The sequence below is a fragment of the Nelumbo nucifera genome, chromosome 4 (genome assembly GCF_055504915.1).
Source record: "Nelumbo nucifera cultivar China Antique chromosome 4, China Antique-T2T, whole genome shotgun sequence".
NCBI classification, from domain to species: Eukaryota; Viridiplantae; Streptophyta; class Magnoliopsida; order Proteales; family Nelumbonaceae; genus Nelumbo; species Nelumbo nucifera.
This window is the reverse complement of record NC_142652.1, coordinates 76,165,752-76,186,604: the sequence shown is the minus strand read 5'-3', so window position 1 is coordinate 76,186,604 and position 20,853 is coordinate 76,165,752. Positions and strand designations below refer to the sequence as shown.

Genomic DNA, 20,853 nt, shown 5'->3' with positions numbered 1-20,853 from the left:
CATTTGCTGATGGGGCGCCTATGTGGTATCATCAATAAACGTAAGCGGAACCAAACATATACTTTATGACTGCGGCAAGTTTTAATATAGTTAGATTTCTGAAGGAATGCATCCAGAATTAAGGTTTCATTTGGATAAGCTTCAGGGTTTGTGCTTTTAAAGCAGAAAAGCCCAAAACCACAAGCCTAAGAAGCCTTGTTTTGGTGCTTTAGAGTTTAGAGTTTAGATTGTTATGTTTTTGAAGGCAACTCTTATAAAACAAACAGTACGCTTCTTTGGCTCATATTTATTTTCCACATCCCAAAGCTCAAAAGCAAAGGTTTGTCCAAATACCATAAAATACTATGCTCTTGAGTTTCTCTCCGTCTATATAATGTGGATCAATCCATGTATGAAGAAAAGGCAAAAAAAAGAAAACCCATTGAAGAATATAATAAGTGGAGATAAATCTGGTCGTCTTTCTCTTGTCAATAAGCTGAGTTGATCGTGTCTTATTCTCTCCATGTTTGTTATTTGCCGTTTGTCTCGCTTTTTTGGGTAATGGAATGGTGTAATAAAATAGTTGTTTGGAGTCTTTGGACTGTTGCAGCTAATTCAGTAGTCATGATGATGAAAACGAGAAAAGATTTCCTGCGAGTCTGCGACCATGGTTGCATGCAACCCCGTTGAAATGTGAGCATGCAATGTTTTAAACCAAACATCAATTGATATATGTTTTATTTTTTCTCTTCTTTCAAACACTGGCATGATTTCATTATTGAAGGTTTTTGGATGGTTGCAGGAAATGTTTGATCTTGGTGGAAACAATCTGTGATTCTAATTATCCATCCGTTGGGTAGGAGTGTCAATGGATTGGTTTTGGGTTGGATCTGTCAAAGTAAAATCAATTTGGAAGGATTGGAGGGATAATAAGACATTAAATTGGATAAATTCAGACTTAATGCTTTAAAGTATTTATCGGATTGAATTGGACCTGGCTCATTTACAATAGATTTATATTGGATTGGGTTGGATTGAATCAATATATGGTCCATTAAGAATAAAGTTGTCAATGGACCAGGTTTGGGTTGGAGTCAATTTAAATTAAAACCAATTTGAACAGATTGAATGGTCCAGACATTGAATTGGACCAGTCCAAAATAGTTCAAAATATTCATCAGATTGGATTGGACCTGATCCATTTATAATAGACTCATATTGGACCGGATCAGATTAGACCAAATCCGATCTAATTGACATTCCTCCTACTATCAGGTGATAAAGACCTTTTAATGTACACAACATCATCTGTGCATTTTCTTTGGATGTATCAATTCTGACCATGAGATCAATTGTATACCAATCAAATGGCCTCCACTCTGAGTTCAAATCTGGTCCCAACAGCCATTGCAGCTGTGCATCGATAACATCTCTGTTGCCTTTTCCTGGACCCTGTCTCTGTTCAAACATCTGATTGAGGCTAGTTCTTTGGAAGCTGGCATCCGATTCCAATGTTCAGATTACATTACTCCAGTCTCCAGCGGTGATGTGGTAGGTATCAGTGCCGAAAGATTTAACTCATTTAAGAGCCATCAAGAGTCAGATTTCAATTCCAACCAAATCGCGTTCTGTGCACTCATGGGTGCACTGGACGAGTGCACCCTCGAATGAGAGGCGAATATTTCATCTCATCCGTCTTAACTGTGAATTAACAAAAACTTTCTCATTATCAGTCGTTCGGTTGGTTGAACTGGCCATTTTTTAATCTCCTTCCCATTTTTGACTCTCCTCCACCGAATTCAAGCATTCATCGGCGATTCACTGTACACCGGTGTCATGAATGCATAAGCCACTGATAGCAGGAAAAAATCCCCCCCCCCCTCTTCCTCCCCTCCATTATCCTGTCTGATACTCGTCCATTCTTCTGAAAGACTCCGTCAGGTTTTCTTTGGGAGCTGTTCCAATTCGGCTAATTCTCTGTATTTACCGGAAATAATGCAGAAGGAGAAGTTGGAGAGAGAGGAAAAGGTCAGGAAGAGACTAAGCAATCAGATTGAGGAGACGTTGCCTAAGTGGAGAGATAAGTTTCTTTGGTACAACGAATTGAAGATAATCGATCCAAATTAATAATGCTAACACTATCTTCAAATCGATCAATAACATATTAACATGGCTTTTTATATTTTGAGGGAGGGAGCTGAACTGCATTGGAATACAACAAAATCACATCATGGCGATACAAATTGTAGCAACAGCCATGTCGTGCCTTCCTGTCCCACCATTGCTCCTTTCTTCTCCACCAATGCCCCTACCACGATCTTCTCGTACCCACCGCCGCCACATACGCCACCAGCGCTGCCTGAACTGCCCCAGGCTTGGATTATACGCCACCAATTCCACATAAGAACCTTTGTAGACCTTTCCCTCGGTGTCCATTAGAGCCACCCTAGATGGGCATCCACTGTACAACGCGTGGGATTTGTTCGCCGCTTCAAGTGCTGCATACTTCAGTTTCTTGTTATAATCCAATACAACTCTACTGTTGCTATAACATTGATTGGCCTTGCTGTTAATCTTAACGACACCGTCATCATGGTCGTTGTTGCTGAAGGTCATGCCGTTGTGATGGGGCTCCAGAAGTAATGGCACATCCTTGTCCAGTAAATCGTTGGGACCAAATCTTTGGGATAGGAAATGGGACTGAATCTTTGGGGTAACGTCCTCTATCGGACGGGATAATGGAGGGGAGGGAGAGCGGGGGGACGATGGATTTTCTTTTCCGCTGCCAGTGGCTTATGCATTCACGACGCCAGTGTGTAGTGAGTTGCGGATGGATGCTTAGATTCGAGTGACTGGTAACAAAGAAAGTTTCTGTTAATTCGCAATTAAGATCGATGAGATGACATATTCAGTCGAGGGTGCACCCGTCCAGTACACCCATGGTTTCATAGAATGTGAGCTCCAAGAATTTCAATTGCTAATGCTTGATTTTAAAAATACTTATCGTTATGACCTTATGGGGAACTAGAAAACCTTGAGAGAGAGATTCTCTTGGGTTAGTGATTTATGTTTTCAACAAGTCCACCAGCTGACTTGTAGTGCTAATGAGCTCAAGCAAGGTTCAAAATATCGATACGCCCGATACGCCATATCGAGCGAATCAATACTCCTTTTGGTGTTTTTTTTTTTCAATTTTTTTCGCCAACTAGTTCAGGGGAGCCGATTTAGGTCTTCGCAACACCTTGAACTGGTCAGACCACCGATACACCCACTATAGGGGCATATCGGTGGGGTGCCAGATGATATGTATCGGCCAATACGAGCCGATACTTTGAACCTTAAGCTCAACTAATTCCTATGTATATCTCATCAGTTGAACTTCATTCATAAAGAGGCATGGGTCTTTTCAATACTGGGGTCCTCACACTTAAAAAGATTGTAGCATTTATGTCATTGAGTCGCACATTGCATACTCAGTGGACCTTCATATTAAATTCTTAATGGTTTGAAGTCGTCCCACAATAGCAAGGTCGCAACCCTGCAACTCTATTATGCAAGCAACACTTGCCTCCATGGTTTTCAAAACCAGATCGGACCGGATGGTTGGACCAGAAAATCGGGAACCGGTTAGGTGATCGGTTTCGGTTTTCCCCAAAACTAGAAATTTGCCCAAAACCATTGATTTTGGTCAGCAAACCACTAATTCGGGAGGTTAACCGTTCGAACGTATTTGATAATTTTTTATTTTTTTGTTAGAATGGGTTGTTCGTCCGGTTCGAACGGTCCGGCCGTTCAACCCGGTAACCGGACCCTTGACAGGTTCAGTCTCCGGGTCGTTTTTAAAAACCATGCCTGTCTCATCATTCGACTCCTTCACTTAGACTCGATTCCTCAATCGCTTAAGAATTTTTTTGTAGACCCTAATAAAACTTTTGTGGGTGTTGGTATCACTCAAGATGTTGCCAGGCTTAAAAAGAGATTACGAGCTTGAATGTATGAATGCCCTTGAATTGGGCCCCTTAGCTGCAAGCCATCTCAATAAGCCTGAACTTATGCAAGCGGGGTCTGGCTCAGTTAGTTAGTCCATGTGGTTGCTGGTAGCAATATGGACAAACCTTTGGGTTTTTTTTTTTTTTTTTTTTATTTTGAGAGGGAGGAAAGTTGGTCAATAGAATTTTGGTCCCATTGACCAAGAATACCATGTTCTTTTTTCAGATTAATGTGGGGATCAGGGAAAGTTTATTTTCCTGAGTATACTCATCTCCTAACTCAACACTTAAATTGGACAAAAATGCCCCATTTAATAATGGATTTTTATAGTTAAAATGGTCATTTTCTTTTTTACTTGGGAAATAAAAAAGCATGGGTAAATACACTTACCTGGGTAAGTGTTTCCCAACCCAGGTAACAACATTTACCTGGGTAAATAACTTACCAAAAAGCGAACGGGGCTGAAAGTGAAGTTCACTCAAATTGGGATTCTTAGGATATATCCCTGGTCATCTGTTGAAGTATGCTGTTGCTGATGCCCATGCATCATTTCTGGTTGGAAGGACACTGCTGTTGATGCAATGAAGGTGGGAAACTTTAGATATATTGGGTAGTGGCTGTTTTGATTTTCGAGTTAATTAGTTTTGTATCCTCATGGATGCCTTTCTTATAATTATTATTCTCGTGTTTGTTTTAGGTTTTTAGTTTTATGGAGTGTTGATGGTTTAATGCTGAATGGGAATTGAGAATTTCATTGCATGTCATTAATGGATGTTCCTACTTCCTATGTCATTAATCAACACTAATGTTGCAACCCTTTCTTCTTTTGTCAACTTTTGTTCACCATATAACTAGTTTATGGAGTCGGATCTCAAATGTTAAGTATATCCAATTTTTTGGTTACCAACCTTGTTCATGCTGGATCCCTAGTCATTGTTTTTTTTTCTTTGAGTTATACTAACGTGTGGGAGTGTGGGAGCATGTTAATTCTATAGGTATATATATTTTTTTATAATATAGCTCATAACCCCCCAACCCAGTTATCTTTCTTAGATTTAAAAGTTAGAATAGGATGTGAATGGGGCCATGATACATTTGTATCCCCACCAATAACATTCTTTCCATATAGGGTATATATTTTTTTTATAATATAGCACATAACCCCCCAACCCAGTTATCTTTTTTAGATTTAAAAGTTACAATAGGATGTGAATAGGGCCATGCTACATTTGTATCCCCACCAATAACACTCTTTCTGTATAGGGTATATATATATATATATATATATATATATATATATATATATATTTTATAATATAGCCCATAACCACCCAACCCAGTTATCTTTCTTAGATTTAAAAGTTAGAATAAAATGTGAATGGGGCCATGATACATCTGTATCCCCACCAATAACATTCTTTCCAAAAGTATAATATATGTACAAATATTACACACACACACACACACACACACACACACACACATATATATATATATATATAGAGGATTGACTAGGCTTGTGAGCTTAGTGAGCCAAGTTGTGGAGTATTCGAGTTCGGCTCGAATAAGATACAAGCCATGTATAGAGCTTGAATTCGACTCGAAGCTCGAGTTGGTCCAAGCCGAGCTGAGCTTTTCACGAGCCAAGCTCGAATAGCTCATGAAATACTCGGTTCATATCCACCACTAATTGTTCTCTAGCCATCAAGAAGAATTATCCAAGATAAAGGAAGACATGAAGAACATATGAGCATCCCAACTAGAAGAGATAATTGAGTTCAATGCTTTATGCCCTCACCCCAACTTTGACCTTCCTGAGAAAGTTAAAATCCTAAAATTTCACAAGTATGATGGATCTAGTTGTCCTAGAGCTCACATCCTCATTTATTGCATAGATATGTTTCAACTTGGATAATGATAGATTGTTAGCCTAACAATTTTTCAGGAGCCTAAAAGGAACAACTTTGGATTGGTATACCCAACTCAACCTAGACACCCGGAAGATATAGAACAAATTAGTAGAACAATTTATCACGAGTTTTGATTTCCAACCATTACCAACATGGGGTGATCTAGAGCACTTTACTCAAGGATCATATGAAAACTTCTCCATGTATTTGAAATGATGGAAAATCATGTCTATCAAAGTGAAGGAACCCTTTCTAGAGGGTGAAGCAATTAAGATTTTCATGAAGTCACTTAGAGAACCCTTCTATTCATTAATGATAGGATGAGTTTTTCAAGACTTTCATCAATTGCAAGAGGCTAATGCACATATCTTTTTTTCTTTAGAAAAGAAAGAAGTTCAAATAAGCACAAGAAAATCCGCATAGCATCCACAAATCCACTTAAAGAGCCTACTGTAGTTGTTACCATATATCAACATTCCTCTTCAATACAGAAGCGTCAAACTTTAATTAATCATTTCAAAAGAAGAGTCAAGAGACGATTCACTCCCCTTCCTCCGCAATCTCAATTGCTTATTCAACTAATCGAGAACAAATATCTAACACTTTTGTCACCAAAACCAATTCTTAGTCCTATACTGAAGAACTTCAAGTTAAACGAACATTGCGCTTATCACTAAGGACCGGGGCACTCGATGAACAATTGCACAATTCTCAAAGGCAACATTCAAGATCTCATCAACGTCGGACGGTATCCCTTAAGGCATCACTAAAATATATAACCAAATTTATAGCCTTTTTGAGAACTACAACTGGTCTGATCCCTTATAAGGAAATAAATGTAAAACCTTAGGACTCTCAAATAAATACTTTTTAGCATCCTCTCCTAAAAAACCTAGGCTTTCTACCCAGAAACCCTCTAGATACGGACCCTTATAGTTTAGAAATTCCATGCATGGCTGCATTTTATCTAAAGTCTAATGCTCCCAATAGGAAAGATGACAACACCTACTAAAGACTGAAGAACTTCAAAAAGCAATGAGCATGTTGACCTTCAAAGTTGATTGGCCAATGTCTCATACAGGAGAAACGCCACCAGTTTTTACACCATCATTTCTCTCAAATCCTACACCATCTAAGAAAGAAGTGAAGAAATTTAGCTCGTGACCTTGCCAACCTTCCCAACTTTTACCCATCTTGGTCGAGAAATGATACTTTCATTTATTGTCTTGGAAACTTCCTACGGGTCCAAGGAATTTCAACCAGAAGGCTTACTGTGCCTATAAGAACCATGACATGAGGCTAATGAATGCTAGCAATTGAAATATGCTATTCAACGCCTCATTAATGATGGCCAATACAACCCTGGGCTCGAGCTTGTGGGCATGCTACCGCCTAAAACACATTTGCATTGAACTTTGTCCTTCTTTATGCCTTAAATCTTAGTGTACTCAATTTTTTTACTTAATGAAAGTTCGTTTTGTGTTTTTTCGTCAATCTATGTTTGTATCCTAATGCTTACTCCCAACAAAACAATAAATTTGACCGAGTCCAATTTATCCTTCTAGTATATCTAGACTGATGATCGAAAACTTGTAACAAGTCCCACCGATATGTTCTTGAGAAAAGTTGGTTGTTGAGTGGAAATTCAAAGAAGAAAATGTTCAAAGAATGGGACAACACTGGGTGACAGGCATTGAAGGCATAAGGGCAATTGAGTTGACTTGTAGTAGCAACTACTCATGAGTTAGCATAAATCAAAGACATCAAAACCACTATCAATTGTTGATTGATTAAAGAAAGGACTGGAGACCATTTTCAATTGATCATTTCCCTTGATCCCTTATCATTCATTTAGGCAATAGTCAGCCTGTTCGAAAGCAAAACAAAACAAACAAATAAACAAACAAACAAACGAGACAGTTAAGCTAGTAAGGCTAAACATCAATTCTCTGATTTCATTTTGCCCCCATCTCATTTTTCACCTCAACGTAAAGTCTTCTTGATCAAGAAAGATGTATGGCTCATGGCATTGAAAGACATGAAAAACATTTCTCATCTAAAGGGAATGAAAGAAAAGAGAAGCCAAACAATAGATCATTCTTTCATTGGAATAAATAACATCAAGATTACATATTTCATTGTTCTAGAAACAGCCATATACCCCAAGAAAAGCCTACTGGATGCCCAACATACCATGCATCAAACAGTAATCTACTTGCAAAATGACTCACATCTAAATTTTGAATCCTAGTTTCAAACAAAGACACTATTCTAGGTTTATTGACTCGAACAAGACCAGCAACTTGCCTTTGCAGCTTGGGGTGACATCAACCAATATTTTCATTGTAGTTGTTTGCATCAGCCACATAATTTGGACACATTTCTTCCATATCAGCAATCTTTTTCCCTTTGTTTATTTTATCAATAATTTGGGCTCTTGGGGAAGAGAATACTAAGAAATCACTTTTGTCCTATTCATCATTTTGAATTTCCCACTACTGATCAAGTAATGCTACAATTGCTTTGCATCTTTCACAAATTCCTCATCATCTTCCTCAATATCATCAATCTCACCATCACCATCATTTCCTTCAATCATTTTCTCATTCTCTGATTTGTCCTCAATGTTCACTTTCTTAATGCCCATTACATCAAATACATTTGAATGTTCAAAATCATCAGTGATAGTGATTTGGTTTTTTGCCACACATTTGAGCTTGGGGTGTGGAGGGACAAGGGAGGTATGGCCTGGCCGTAACATTTTAATTATGGCTAAAGCTTTATCTTTATCCACAAGGTCTTTTTCCCTATCTTTGAACCAGGTGAACTTATGTCCCTTTCCCTCATTCCTCAACTCTAGATTTCTGCCAAATTTTGGTCTCTTTGTGGTATACTTTTTTCTCTTCTTTATTGCATTCCAGCCCTCACCAATGATGGTGGGGCAATTATAGGACTTGTGGCCTAGGAACCCACATCCTATGCAAAGGTCATTAATATTCTCATACATGATGTTGATAGTGTGTTCTATCCCTCCTATATTTATTAGGATTTCCCGAATTAATGGACGTTTCAAATTTACAATGACACATGCTCTAGGAAATAGAGTTCTATATCTCTTTTAAGTGTTCTCATCCATTTTGAGAACTAGTCCCACTTGTCAGAGAACATTGCCCAATTTTTTCAAAGTCCAACATTCCATAGGGAGGCCTAGGAGCCTAAACCATATATTGGCTTCATCAATGGTGGCAATCAAGAGGTTGAAACCCTTGGAGTTGAGTGAGTTCTTATTTGTTCCTCACAATGCATGCTTCACATCGACCTCAAAGCATGTTTCAGCCATGCAATGGGAACATCTTCCCATGAATAAAAATTTACAATTACAGATGTTCCAGATACACAACTGAAACATACAGGGGGAAGTTGTATGAGGTGCAATCTGTGAGGAGCAAATCCTAACTCGAGTTGCGCAGTGACTTGGACATTTGGAAAGCCCAAGTTGACTTTCTGAATTTTTAGTAAATACAACTTTGGTGTTCCTGGGTGAAGCCTAGCTCTAAACACTAGAAACGCATCCCAAAAGCCCTCTCAAATAGCCATTTAATCGGGATAAACTCACCGACTTGAAAATTGCCCTGGTTATTAATCAGGACCAATGCTTTAAAAACTGACTCGAAATCGAAACCGCTTTGGCCACTGGCTTTTGGGTCGGTGGTTTGACCATCTGGTTGGAATGGACAACCTATCCTAAATTAAAAAATAAAAAGTAAAAATAATTAAAATGGAAAGACCAAAAATCATGGTCTGGGACTCTGGGTCGAGTAGATTGATGGTTTGATTGCTCAAACCAATGATTCGCTAACCAAGTCAATGGTTTTTGGCCAAAAAAAGGGTTAAGAGTGAAACATAACCGATTGCTTGGATGGTTCTCTAGCTGAATGGTCCAAATGTCTGGGTCAACCACTATTCAAAAACACTGACGAGGATAATCAGGTTTGACTTGATTAAAATCAATTATACTTGAACTAAAAAAACCTCAATTATATTGACATTTATAATTATTTATGTTTATAAAAATTTGAAAACTTAAATTTTGATAATATAGCCTTAATAAATAAAAATGACGATAAAATAGTAAATTGTATTTGTTAATTAATCAAAAATTTTAACCAAGTTATCTTATATATTATTTATTTAAGTTTACCCTTTTAATTAACACAATAATCGATTTTTTTTAATAATTTAACAAACACAATAATCGATTCTTGTCTTAAAACAGAAAGAACCGGTGCCGTTCAGGACAAAATCACGTAACCAACCGATATAATCGGCTCGGTCGGGTAAGACCGACCCGGCACAAGCTTCTATTCTGTTTCTGTCTGAGGAGGACCCAAATATGTACTTTTGTGTTTTGTCGATGTGTTCAAATTACTTACTTTCTAAAATATCTTATTTTGCCACGTGTGATCTATGAATGCATCTCATCGATCATAGACTCAACGACAAAAGTATGATTGTAATTGTGGGTCCCACACATAGAAAGGACACACGTAGTGAGCAAACACTTGCACACGTGTAGTGGCACTAGTAACGTTACGTCACCACCAACCACCAGACAAATTTGTATAGACCACGGCGGTGGGACCTACGAGAGGAAACCCTCCACCGACGAGCTATCGAAGGTTCTCCTTAAACCTCGAATGGATATTCCAAATTTTTTTTTTTTATTTTTTTGGGTAGAAAAATGGAAATGGATAATTCTATTTTTAAGCCTTGTACTCTCTGTGGTCTGTACGTTCTTTTATTTTTCCTTCTTTCGCTTTTTGATGTTTTTTTTTCCTCGTCTTTCTATTTCTATGTGCTGAAGTAGGAAGAGGTATAGCTGTAAAATTTCCCAAAACCTCATTTCATCCTTATCTCCTCGCTCTCATTATCGATGGGGGGGCCCTGGCGATCTAGGGCTTCTTCGTTTTGCTTATGGTACGTGCATCGTATGCTTTCTTCCTACTGGTTTTGTTTTGGGTGATTTTCTGAGTTCTAGTTTTTTTTTTTTGGTTATCTATCAACAAAAAAAAAAAAAAAAAATCTAGGATTGAGGTTTGATCAACAGTTGCTGTATTTCTGGTTTTTTTTTTTTTTTTTATCTCTTTTCCTTTTCTATCCGCCTGGTGTTAGCTTGGCGATTGTTTAAAATAGCTACATTTTGGTTTGCCGGGGTTGGGGAGGGTTTGATTTTAGCCCAGCTTCTTTGTCCTGTGAGGATTCTTTTGAAACTACACTTTAAGCTGGAGCATGTTTTCTAGGGTTTCCAGGCCTATCTGTTCCTCTAAATGCAGGATTTTCTTCTCCATGCTGCGTGGTGCGCTTGAGAGCTCCATTTTCAATATAATTTATTGATTTCTTCTCCCTTTCCTCTAAATGCAGGATTTTCTTCGAAGGGTTTGATTAGTTTATGAACGAGATTCCTTGAGTCAAATGTCCTATAAAAGCGACATTCTTAAAAAAAAGGACTTGGAAATCGTTTAATGTGTTTACTGAAGAATTATGAGCCTTTTGCATTGATCGCAGGGTTGCTTGATTTCATGATTTAGAGAGTGGGAGAACAGCGCGCAAGTAGAATAGATAGGGTATGTTTGATGGATGATATGGCTTTGAGAGACAGAGATCATGCAAGTGATCTTGAAAGTGGTGGTACTACTAGCGAAGAAGGAAGTAAAGAACCTATTTCAGGCATTGGACAAGTAAAGAGGTTGTTGAACAGGGTTTGGAGTGGTTCAGTCAGAGGTGAAGATGGCATGAATGCATGCCGTACTTCGAACTCTGGTGAGTTTTCCACCGAGAATCAGGGGTTTGTGACAGACAAGAATTCTGGAGGGGAAGAATCGGTCGGCCTCCCGGAAAAGAAAGTGGCCAAGGAGAAACGTAAGAAACCAAGGTCTAAAAAACCTCCAAAGCCTCCTCGACCACCCAGAGGTCCATCTTTGGATGCGGCTGATTTGAAACTGATTAAAGAGTTATCGGAGATTGCTATGTTGAAGAGGGCGAGAATTGAACGGATGAAGACTTTGAAGAAGATGAAAGCAGCTAAGGCTTCATCATCGAATAGCACTTTGTCTGCTATGCTCATCACTGTTCTCTTCTGCATTGTAATTATTTTGCAAGGTAATCCCCTCTTTTAGAATTTCAATTTAACTTATGTACTTCTTCTTTGTCTTATTTTTTGCTTGGGGTAATTTGAGTTCAGTCCCCCTCGGAATTCCTAACGCGTTCGTACAGTGCGGGTCAGTGTTAAAGGGGAGGGGGAAGATTCCCAATTCACGGGGGGGGGGGGGGGGGGTGCGTAAATACATTTGAGAAACCAATAAAACAAATCTGAGGGGACTGAACTCTAAAAAGGCTTTACTTTTCTTAATTTCATTTAGTTAGGATTTGACTCTTGACTTGTGATTGCAATGTGGCATTGCTCATAATTGATCTTTACTGTATTTTTCCTACTTTTTGGTTAATCCAAATTTAATATTTAAAGACTTATATACCTGCTGTTTAGCGTTACAGAAAAAAAAATTGTCCATCTTCTACTATGATTGTGCTGCTGTTACTACTTTTCAACTGTGAATATGATCTGATGTTGCACTTAGTACATGCAATATTGGAGCTATCATACATTTATCAAAAAAAAAAAAAAAAGAAAAAAAGAAAACATTGGAGCTATCATATGATTATCCTCGTCTTTGCTGGATATTGTGGTCTGGATCCTGCATATACTGTTCAAAGCTTGTGGTATTATTGTTCTGATCACATCCGTTATTCTTACAGTTAATATGGATATTATAATTTTCCATTATGGGCTACTTGATCTACTATGCTTAAGAAACACTAACATGTAACAGTTTTATATTGTATTTTCTTACTATTGACTATTAATAGATGAATTATTTATTAATCAATAAATTATATTTGTATCTAACAATCTTTGTAGTAGCTCTGATTCAATCCTCCATAACCTTCACAAGAGGCCTGCTTATGTATTGCATGCTCTATTGCAAATTGGTGAGAGTTGTTAGTATATTGTAGTTGTTTTTTTTTTTTTTTTTTTTTATCAGTAAAAGTGCTTTTATTAATAAAGAGATATGAAAATTAGTACAGAGATTGAGTAGCCTCGGCTACCCCATTTTCCTTTAAGATTCCATCTAAGATTTGCTTTACATCCTTACAACTGAGCCCAGAAACAGTGTTCCCTATTAGCCCCTTGTTTCGCTAGCTGGTCCACAAATCCATTTGCTTCTCTTGGAGTCCACTGGTATGATAATATCTGCATATCCTTTGTAATATGATTAAGTTTCTTGATCTTGTTTCTGAATACCCAAGGAGTTTTCCCATCTTGCTTTAGCCAACTTATAACTACTTTGGAGTCACCTTCTACAACCAACTTCCTGATCCCTATTTCCATGGCTTGTTGTATTCCGAAGACCACTGCCTTTAGTTCAGCTGTAATGGGGTCTCCCCAACCAATAGGGCTCGAGTACAGCCCCACTACTGTTCCCCTGTCATCTCTTATGACCCCACCAATTCCAGCCACACCTGGGTTGCCAAAGCTGCTCCCATCAAAGTTTAATTTAAGGAGTCCAGATTCATGAGGATCCCAACTTCTTACTTCCTTCTCTTTTGCAGATGACAAGGATGCTACAGTCTTCCAGTTCCTGATTATATCATCCATAGTAAAGTCTGAAAATAAGTCCATAGATTTCACCCATGAAATTACTTTAATCATAATCCCTTCTATCAGTAGATCCTTACACCTTTTCTTCCCTTCAAAGATTCTCTGATTTCTTTCCTCCCATAACATCCACAGTACTGCTGCCCGTGTGCATCTCCATAGACTTCTTCCTCTTCTTTTTGGCCATTTGAATGTGGAGGCATCAAACAGTCCCCCCAGGCGCACCGGGGTATCCCACCTGCATCCAAAGAGAAAAAAAACCAATCCCAAATGCTGCTAGCTACAGGACAGGAAACAAATGTATGATGAGTAGTTTCACCATTTGATTCACACAAACAACACCAATTAGGAGAAAGGCACCAGCCAGGCCTCTTCCTCTACATCAGATCACAGGTGTTAATTGCACCGTGGTAGACCTCCCAGCAGAAAGCACCCACTTTAGGGGGAATAGGGCAACACCAGACTTCTCAGACTGGGAATTGGACCCCAGGGTGATTAGAGGTCAAAGTTTTGAAAAAGGATGCACAACTGAACACTACATTGTAGTTGATTTTTGGGTGGAATCTTTCAACTGGTTGCTGTTAAATGAAACTCATTATTTTTTCCCTGGTTTATGACATTATGCAACTTGGGTTTGAAGTTTTCCTATCCAAACTTCTTTGCTTAGATTGCAATTGACAGGACATTGACATGGTTTGAGCAAATTCTATTTTTTGACAAACAAGGGACAGGAAGAGAGAAGATGCACCCATTTATAGTGATAGATATGAAGAAATAGGGGTACTTTTGTCATTATAAAAATGCACTGATTGATTACTATTAGGAGTATACCCCCTTTATCAAAATTGGGATCTGCCCAAATTACAATCCATTATCATTAACTTTTAATAATGACTACATAAATTTGGGTTTCCTTTTTCCCTAGTTCAAGTGTCTAATACTAATAGAAGTTTGTGCCCAAATTGCATTGAATGGGTCCTTTTTAGGTGGAATTTGATAACTTCTAAAATAGGTAATAAAGCTGAATGCTGATAATATTTCAATTTTAAAATGTGCTATTTGAATGATTATTTTATCCCCAAGGCCTAGTTCCTTTGCCAGGAATGTGTTCACTTGGATAAATGCATTTATCCATGTTCTTTTGTCAGAAAGTTTTCTTGGGTAAGTGAGACAATTTCCCTTACCCATTTTCTTTTGCAGCAACTACTTTCTTGGTTGTTTTTTCTCTGTTACCATTTTTACCCTTGAAGCCAGTTTAATGGGGTAATATGGGCTCTAGACATTCAATCCCACTACCACTTTTACCCTTGTGCCAACATGAACAGTTTTGGTATTTTTTTTAAGCCAGTTTAATGGGGTAGATGGGCTCAAATGGGTTCTAGTTATCCAATCTATGCTTAGCCCATGTCAGTGGCACAGTGAAATTCACTGGAGAAGGTTTCAACAGTTGCAAATGGATATTGTTTATTAATACTAAGCATAATAAATAGTTCTGCTTGTTGTATTTGGGAATGGTTCTGCTCTCTCTTTGGTTGCAGATGGATCTCTCCTGTTAGTTTGGAAAGTCTCTTTAGCCCATCCTTTGTGAGATGCACAAAAAGAAAGGGCAGAATTGTAGGGAAGTGTACGAGAGCAGCGACCATGTGGACCATTTGGGAAGAAAGGAACTTAAGAATTTTTGAGGACAAAGAAAGAAACAAGGAAATAATCTTGGAGACTATTACTGTTTGTGTTGCTCATTGGGTGAGGACTTTGAAGCTATTCTCTGAATGTTTCAATGGAGGACTTTTTCCGAAACTGGAGGTCGATTGCCTTTTCTTCTTCTAGGAAACAAAAGGTCTTGGGGGTTTGGTCCCCCCCAAAGTGAAGGCTGGATTAAACTTAACTTTGATGGAAGTGGTTTTGTAATCTGGATCCCTCTGAAATTGGAGTAATTGGGGATGGGGGTGGGATCATTTGTGGCTTGTTTTCGGAGCTATTGAGTATTGAGCAGGGTGATTTAGTGAGAGCTGAGCTCTTGGCAGCTATTGTTTGGGTGCAAAAAGCCAAGGAAATAGGGATTACAAGATTAATAGTAGAAGGAGATTCAAAAATAGTCATTGGCTGGCTAAAAAAAGAGAAGGGGTATTATTGCAATTCAAAATGATCTCAGGCAGTTCAAGATGCTGTCAAGACATGCAAATCCAGTTCAGTGTTTTAAAAGGTGTGGGAGGCATACACCTGGAGGCACGCCTCCAGGCGAGGTGCCCCCAAAACGCCCTGAGGCGTATGCCAGAGGCGCTGATACCTCTGAGGCGTACGCTCAGGTGCAAGAGGCATACACCTCATACACCTTTTTCATGAGGTGTTCTAGAGGCATACACCACATGCGCCTCATGCACATTAAATATAAAAAGATAAAAAAAAGGAAAGGAAAGGGAAGGGAAAGAAAAAGAAAGAGAAGAAACAAAATACAAAAGAAAAGGGAAGAAAAGATAAGGGGAAGGAAAGTGGGCCGGGGGAAACTTCATTCTTCTTAATATAAAAGTTTTTTATTAAAAATAAAGAAAAGTGAGATCCTCCTTCCTCTTCTTCCTCCTCATCCCCCTCTTCTTAAGGAGGCTTACGCCTCCTTGTGTTCTTGAGGCCTCTTATGTTCTGAACTATGCCTCATGCCTCTAGGTAGTGGAATGCCTCGCGTCACGCCTCCACATTTTAAAACATTGAATTCCAGTTAAGATGGGTTAGGAGGTCTGCTAATGGTTTGGTGGATGGCTTAGCTAAACAAGGAGTGAATAGACATCATTTGTTTTGGGCTCAATGTTAGTTGGGTAGTGGGACTCTCTGCTGTATTAGGTGTTACCTCTAACAACTTGTTGTCTATTCTTCCTTTTAAGATCTAATAAATCTCTTTAAGTTGCTGATCATATATATATATATATATATTAAGCATAAGAAATTTATATTAGCTGTCTCAATAGATTTTTGAGTTATGAGCACAATATACGTCGCATTGATTTATCTTTGACCATTATATGAGACATCTATTGTTATGTTGAATCATTGGTTACATGGAAATGAAATTTGCAACTGTGTTTTTATTTTTGTTAACTCTTTGACACCACCTAAAACAACAATAGTTCTTCTCGTATCTATTTTTGGTAAGACTTAAACCTTCCTGAAGTTTTCTCATAAATACTGAAACCTCCCCTCACTTTTGAAATTGAACTAATACATCCCTGTCTGATGATGTCATCAGACAAAGACATCTTTAATAATCTGTCCAGATTTGTTAGCATGTGATATTACATGTTTCTAGCTGTTTTTTTAAACCCAAAATTTACCCTTTATGCTCAATTGACCATAACTCAAAAAACAACTGAGAAATTTCAATATGATTTGTCTATTTTCCAGAGAAGAAACTTAAATATGGTTTATGTTTCATATGCCACTAGATTGAAGTGAAGTTCAAAACTGTTGGATATTTGGTTTTTGTTTTTCTTCTCTCGGTTTTCTGCTCTTAGTTTTCTTCGCAGAATCAGACCAGATTCTTTGAATCTTTTCTTGTTTTTATGTGAGCTTTTGGTTTAAGCTTAACAAATAGGTCCTATTTCTTATTCTTCTTTATGCTCACTTTTTAAAACTTAGAAGTTTGCTCCAATTTTCTATAAGCGGGCTTTGCTTAGAACTGGCTTTTGAATTTGGTCTTCTATACTGAATTTTCTCATATTTAAACTAAATATAATTTTGATACTTATTCTAGAAAGGAGATGTTTTTCCTTTCTAGTTATTTTTCTATTTTGATACCATTATTTCTTTTTGTTTACTTTCTTTTTCCAAAAAGCAGTGAATTATGTTTCTTATTCCATGTTGAGGACTTACGTCATGATCTTGCTGTAAATTAATCCATCGATTGTATTCTCCTACAATGAGCTAAAGATAATAAGAATTTCAGGGCCATAGAGAATGGCTGATACTTTGTCTTCATTTCTATTTTTTGGGTCCAACTATATGGGGTCATGAATCCTGTTTCTCCGGTTTGTTCTGTTTTCATAGTTTGTGGAGAACGCCCTAGCATGAGCATGAAAAGATAAACTGGGATCCATGTTCATGAGAGTTTAGCAAAAGTTTTAGTGCCTGTTTGGAAGGGCTTTCACATAGCGGCTTCTGGTGTTACATGAGCTAAGAATCCTGGAAAGCCGTTAAGCCATGTTTGGTAAAAAACTGGAAAGCTAAAAATAGGCTTACATGAGCTGAAAATATAGGGATTTCGTATTAAGACATAGAAAATCAACATATTCATGAGAAGAAAATTTAGAAAACCAAAGAAAATTCAGAAAATATAGGGTTTGAGTTCCTATTTTAGTCCTAGGGAAAGAAGAAAAGAATGAGTGGATTGAGCCCCTATTATCTGTGTGTTTGTGTGTCTTGATTGCGCAGAATTTTGCATATTGGTTCATGTTTTGAAGTCTTTGAGGGTTTAGGACAGCAAAGAGTTGAATCAACTCTAACAATTAAGAAATGTGTGTGTGTGTGTGTGTGTGTCTGTCTTGATTGGGCAGAATTTTGCTTTTTGGTTCATGTTTAGTTATAATGTCTATTTTGTTATTATAATCCCAAGAAATAAAGAATACAGGAGTATTTTATAGCATCATGTACAAAAAGGTAAGCAATCAAGTGAGGTGACCCTCCATGAGGGCCTTATCACCTAATCACCTGACAACTATGCTATTTACTATTTTACTAGTCTTACCAGCATATCAGCCATAAGGTTGGCTGTTTGCTTGTCCAATTGAAAGTTATTCTCAGCTTCTCGGTCAGCCTTTTTGCCTCCTTTATTGCATGTATTTATATCCATGGGAGTAATGTTTTCTTTGAACAAACCCCGTTCGACCTTGGAATCCCCTTCTTCCAAAAAAATTGTCGTAGTATATAGATTTCATTGTCAAATTGATTAGGTAATTGCCTTGAAGGAAAGCTGTCTTCTTGGTGTTTCTCTGTGAAATGTTTGGCAAATGATTGTATGGAAGTATGCGTTCTTGAAGTCCAACTTTTACCTTTATACAAGTCCTGATGGATTTCAAATCCTATATTCTTTTCAACATTAATTTGTGAGAAAGTTAGTAGATATTTTAATGTTCTGTCGGAGGTCTGTTGCTTTTTATCATTATATGCGGCTTAGTACATCTTTGTTTAAAGTTGCATTGATATTGCTAGTGGATGTGGAAATGATGCATTCCCAGTTTGTTTTTGTTCACTGTTCCTTTCAGTAATGGCTTTCCCATTCTAAGATGACTATATTAGTTACTGGGTTTTGGTCTAAACTTCTTATTGATCTCTAATTGGTCTCTAGCATTTCATTTATTTATTCCTTCACCGTTTGTTTGCTGGTTCTATTTGGATAAAACATAAGTAGACCTCTTTTTTGAGGCAACCCCATGCCACCGATTATGATTTATTTTGTTGGTGGAAAATTCATTTTGTGAACTGTGCCAAGGCTAAGTTTGGGAGTGCTTAAAAATAAGTGCTTATTTGAATAAACACTTATTTTGGGCTGGAACCACACCAATAAGCACTTATTTGAGAAGCCCAAATTTTGGGCTTATTTTTAAGTGCATATTTCCTTTCTAGCCTATCCCACCACATCATTTTTAAAATACCTATACTAGCCCTGTTTAAAATAAATGCTTTTTCACCAAATGCTCATAAGTGCTTGTTAGAATAAGCACTTATTTTTCAAATAAGCACTTCCAAACTTCGCCTAAATTGAATTGGTGCTTTGTTTGAAGAGTAGCCAGAAAGTCTTAAAGGAGGATCCATTGGTTGTTTAAATACACCAACCATTTTTATTTTCAAATGGTAGAGAAACATAATCAGCTGAACTTTGCAACCAGTCTAAAGGCTATCCAACCTCAATAATAATTCTAGGAACCTCTTTGTTTTTCTTAATTTGAAGTGTAAGGTTGGATTTCATCTTTGTTTTTCTTTCAAGTGTTAAATCGGATTTCATCTTCAGAACTGAAACTTATGTTTCCCCGATCTTAAGCATATTCCAGTTCAAGCACCGTCTTACAAACTTAAGGTTAGTTTGAACCACCAAAATCATCCCTTTCCTTGATATTTTATGTTTGATTCAATAGGAATGTGCTCCATAGGCCGTTCAATTTTGAATTTCAATGGATCTCCTACAACAATGGGATTGATTTCGATTCGGCATTACAAGAATCATTCAGCAAGAGGTGCCAATGAAACTCTTCCTGCACCAAATCATTCAGATAGCGTTGCCAATGGAACACTTTCTGCATCAAAGTTTTCAGTGAGTGATGCCAAGGGAATTCTTTCTGCATCAAAGCTTTCAGCAAGTGATGCCAACGGTACTCCTGCCCCAACGCTTGCAACAAGTGATGCTAACAGAACTCTTTCTGCATCTCTCATGTACGGTATAGCTTCTATTTTCCCACTGGTTAAACGTTGATGGGAGCATTTATTTCTTGCATTGCTAACATGGTGGTAAATTCATTTCTATGCAATTTCAGTTCAGTAGAGGTCGTCTCTGGGTCGGGTCCCCAAGAAAATGCGAGTAGAGTTGCATGATGATATGGAGAACATGTCAAAGAATGTCACTAACACCCTGGTATATCCGAGGTGCTTGGCTGGTTTCAGTAAATAGACTTGAATCTTCATCTCCTTGTAAATTGATGTCTGTGAAAGTTCATTTTGGTGATTTGGGTTTGTAAATATATAAGAGAATCTACTTTTTGAAGCTTTAACGCATGAAATGGTTCTTTCCTTGTACAAAAACTCATGGTGGGGTAATTACTAATTCAGTGGATTTACATTTACGTTCCATATTTCCATTTTTTAGGCTACTGTTGAATTGCAAGCTCTCTCTGTTATGGACGCCTTCCTCGGGAAGACGTACCATTGCCGCCGGCAGCAACAGGCCCCGGGCCCATCGCCAGTAGCAGCAAGGATTCAGTGATGTTCATCCTACCCAGTTCGGCAACAACCTTATCTAGATTAGATTAGCTCATTTTGCTTGTTCTTATCTTATTGTTCTTATCTCTTATCTTATCTTGTTAATAGCTTATCAGATTAGGATTAATTTAGCTTATCTTATCTTGTTAGTAGCTTATCAGATTATGATTAGTTTCTCTTATCCTTAGCAAGATAGAACTGGAAGTCTTTCTATTCAGCAAGAAGACTCCTTTTGATTAGGACTCTTGTAATCTCCTATTTAAGGAGACCCCATTATTGAATGAGATCAAATTATTCAGTCAA

The 20,853-nt window shown here is 37.8% G+C and overlaps 1 protein-coding gene across 5 annotated transcripts; it reads left to right on the top strand.

The window, feature by feature from the left end:
• The first annotated feature begins 10,590 nt into the window (after nt 1–10,590).
• Nucleotides 10,591–20,853, top strand: LOC104605027 (uncharacterized). 5 transcript variants are annotated; one of them, XM_010269619.3, is made up of 5 exons: nt 10,591–10,856; nt 11,301–12,038; nt 19,713–20,007; nt 20,109–20,206; nt 20,438–20,853. In XM_010269619.3, exons 2-4 carry the CDS (start codon nt 11,513–11,515, stop codon nt 20,164–20,166), a joined length of 879 nt encoding a protein of 292 aa, XP_010267921.1. In that variant the 5' UTR covers nt 10,591–10,856; nt 11,301–11,512; the 3' UTR covers nt 20,167–20,206; nt 20,438–20,853. The 5 variants fall into 5 exon arrangements, with proteins under 5 accessions (XP_010267921.1, XP_010267919.1, XP_010267922.1 ...); XM_010269617.3 differs by lacking the exon at nt 20,438–20,853 and having other exon boundaries at nt 10,661–10,856; nt 20,109–20,421; XM_010269620.3 differs by lacking the exon at nt 20,438–20,853 and having other exon boundaries at nt 10,661–10,856; nt 19,713–20,012; nt 20,109–20,421.

Excerpts from the sequence above, each read along its gene's own strand:
- LOC104605027 (XM_010269619.3), top strand. The coding sequence starts at position 11,513 with ATGGATGATATGGCTTTGAGAGACAGAGATCATGCAAGTGATCTTGAA. Across the intron at positions 12,039-19,712 it reads CATTGTAATTATTTTGCAAG|GAATGTGCTCCATAGGCCGT; the intron begins GTAATCCCCTCT and ends TTGATTCAATAG. Across the intron at positions 20,008-20,108 it reads ACTCTTTCTGCATCTCTCAT|TTCAGTAGAGGTCGTCTCTG; the intron begins GTACGGTATAGC and ends ATGCAATTTCAG.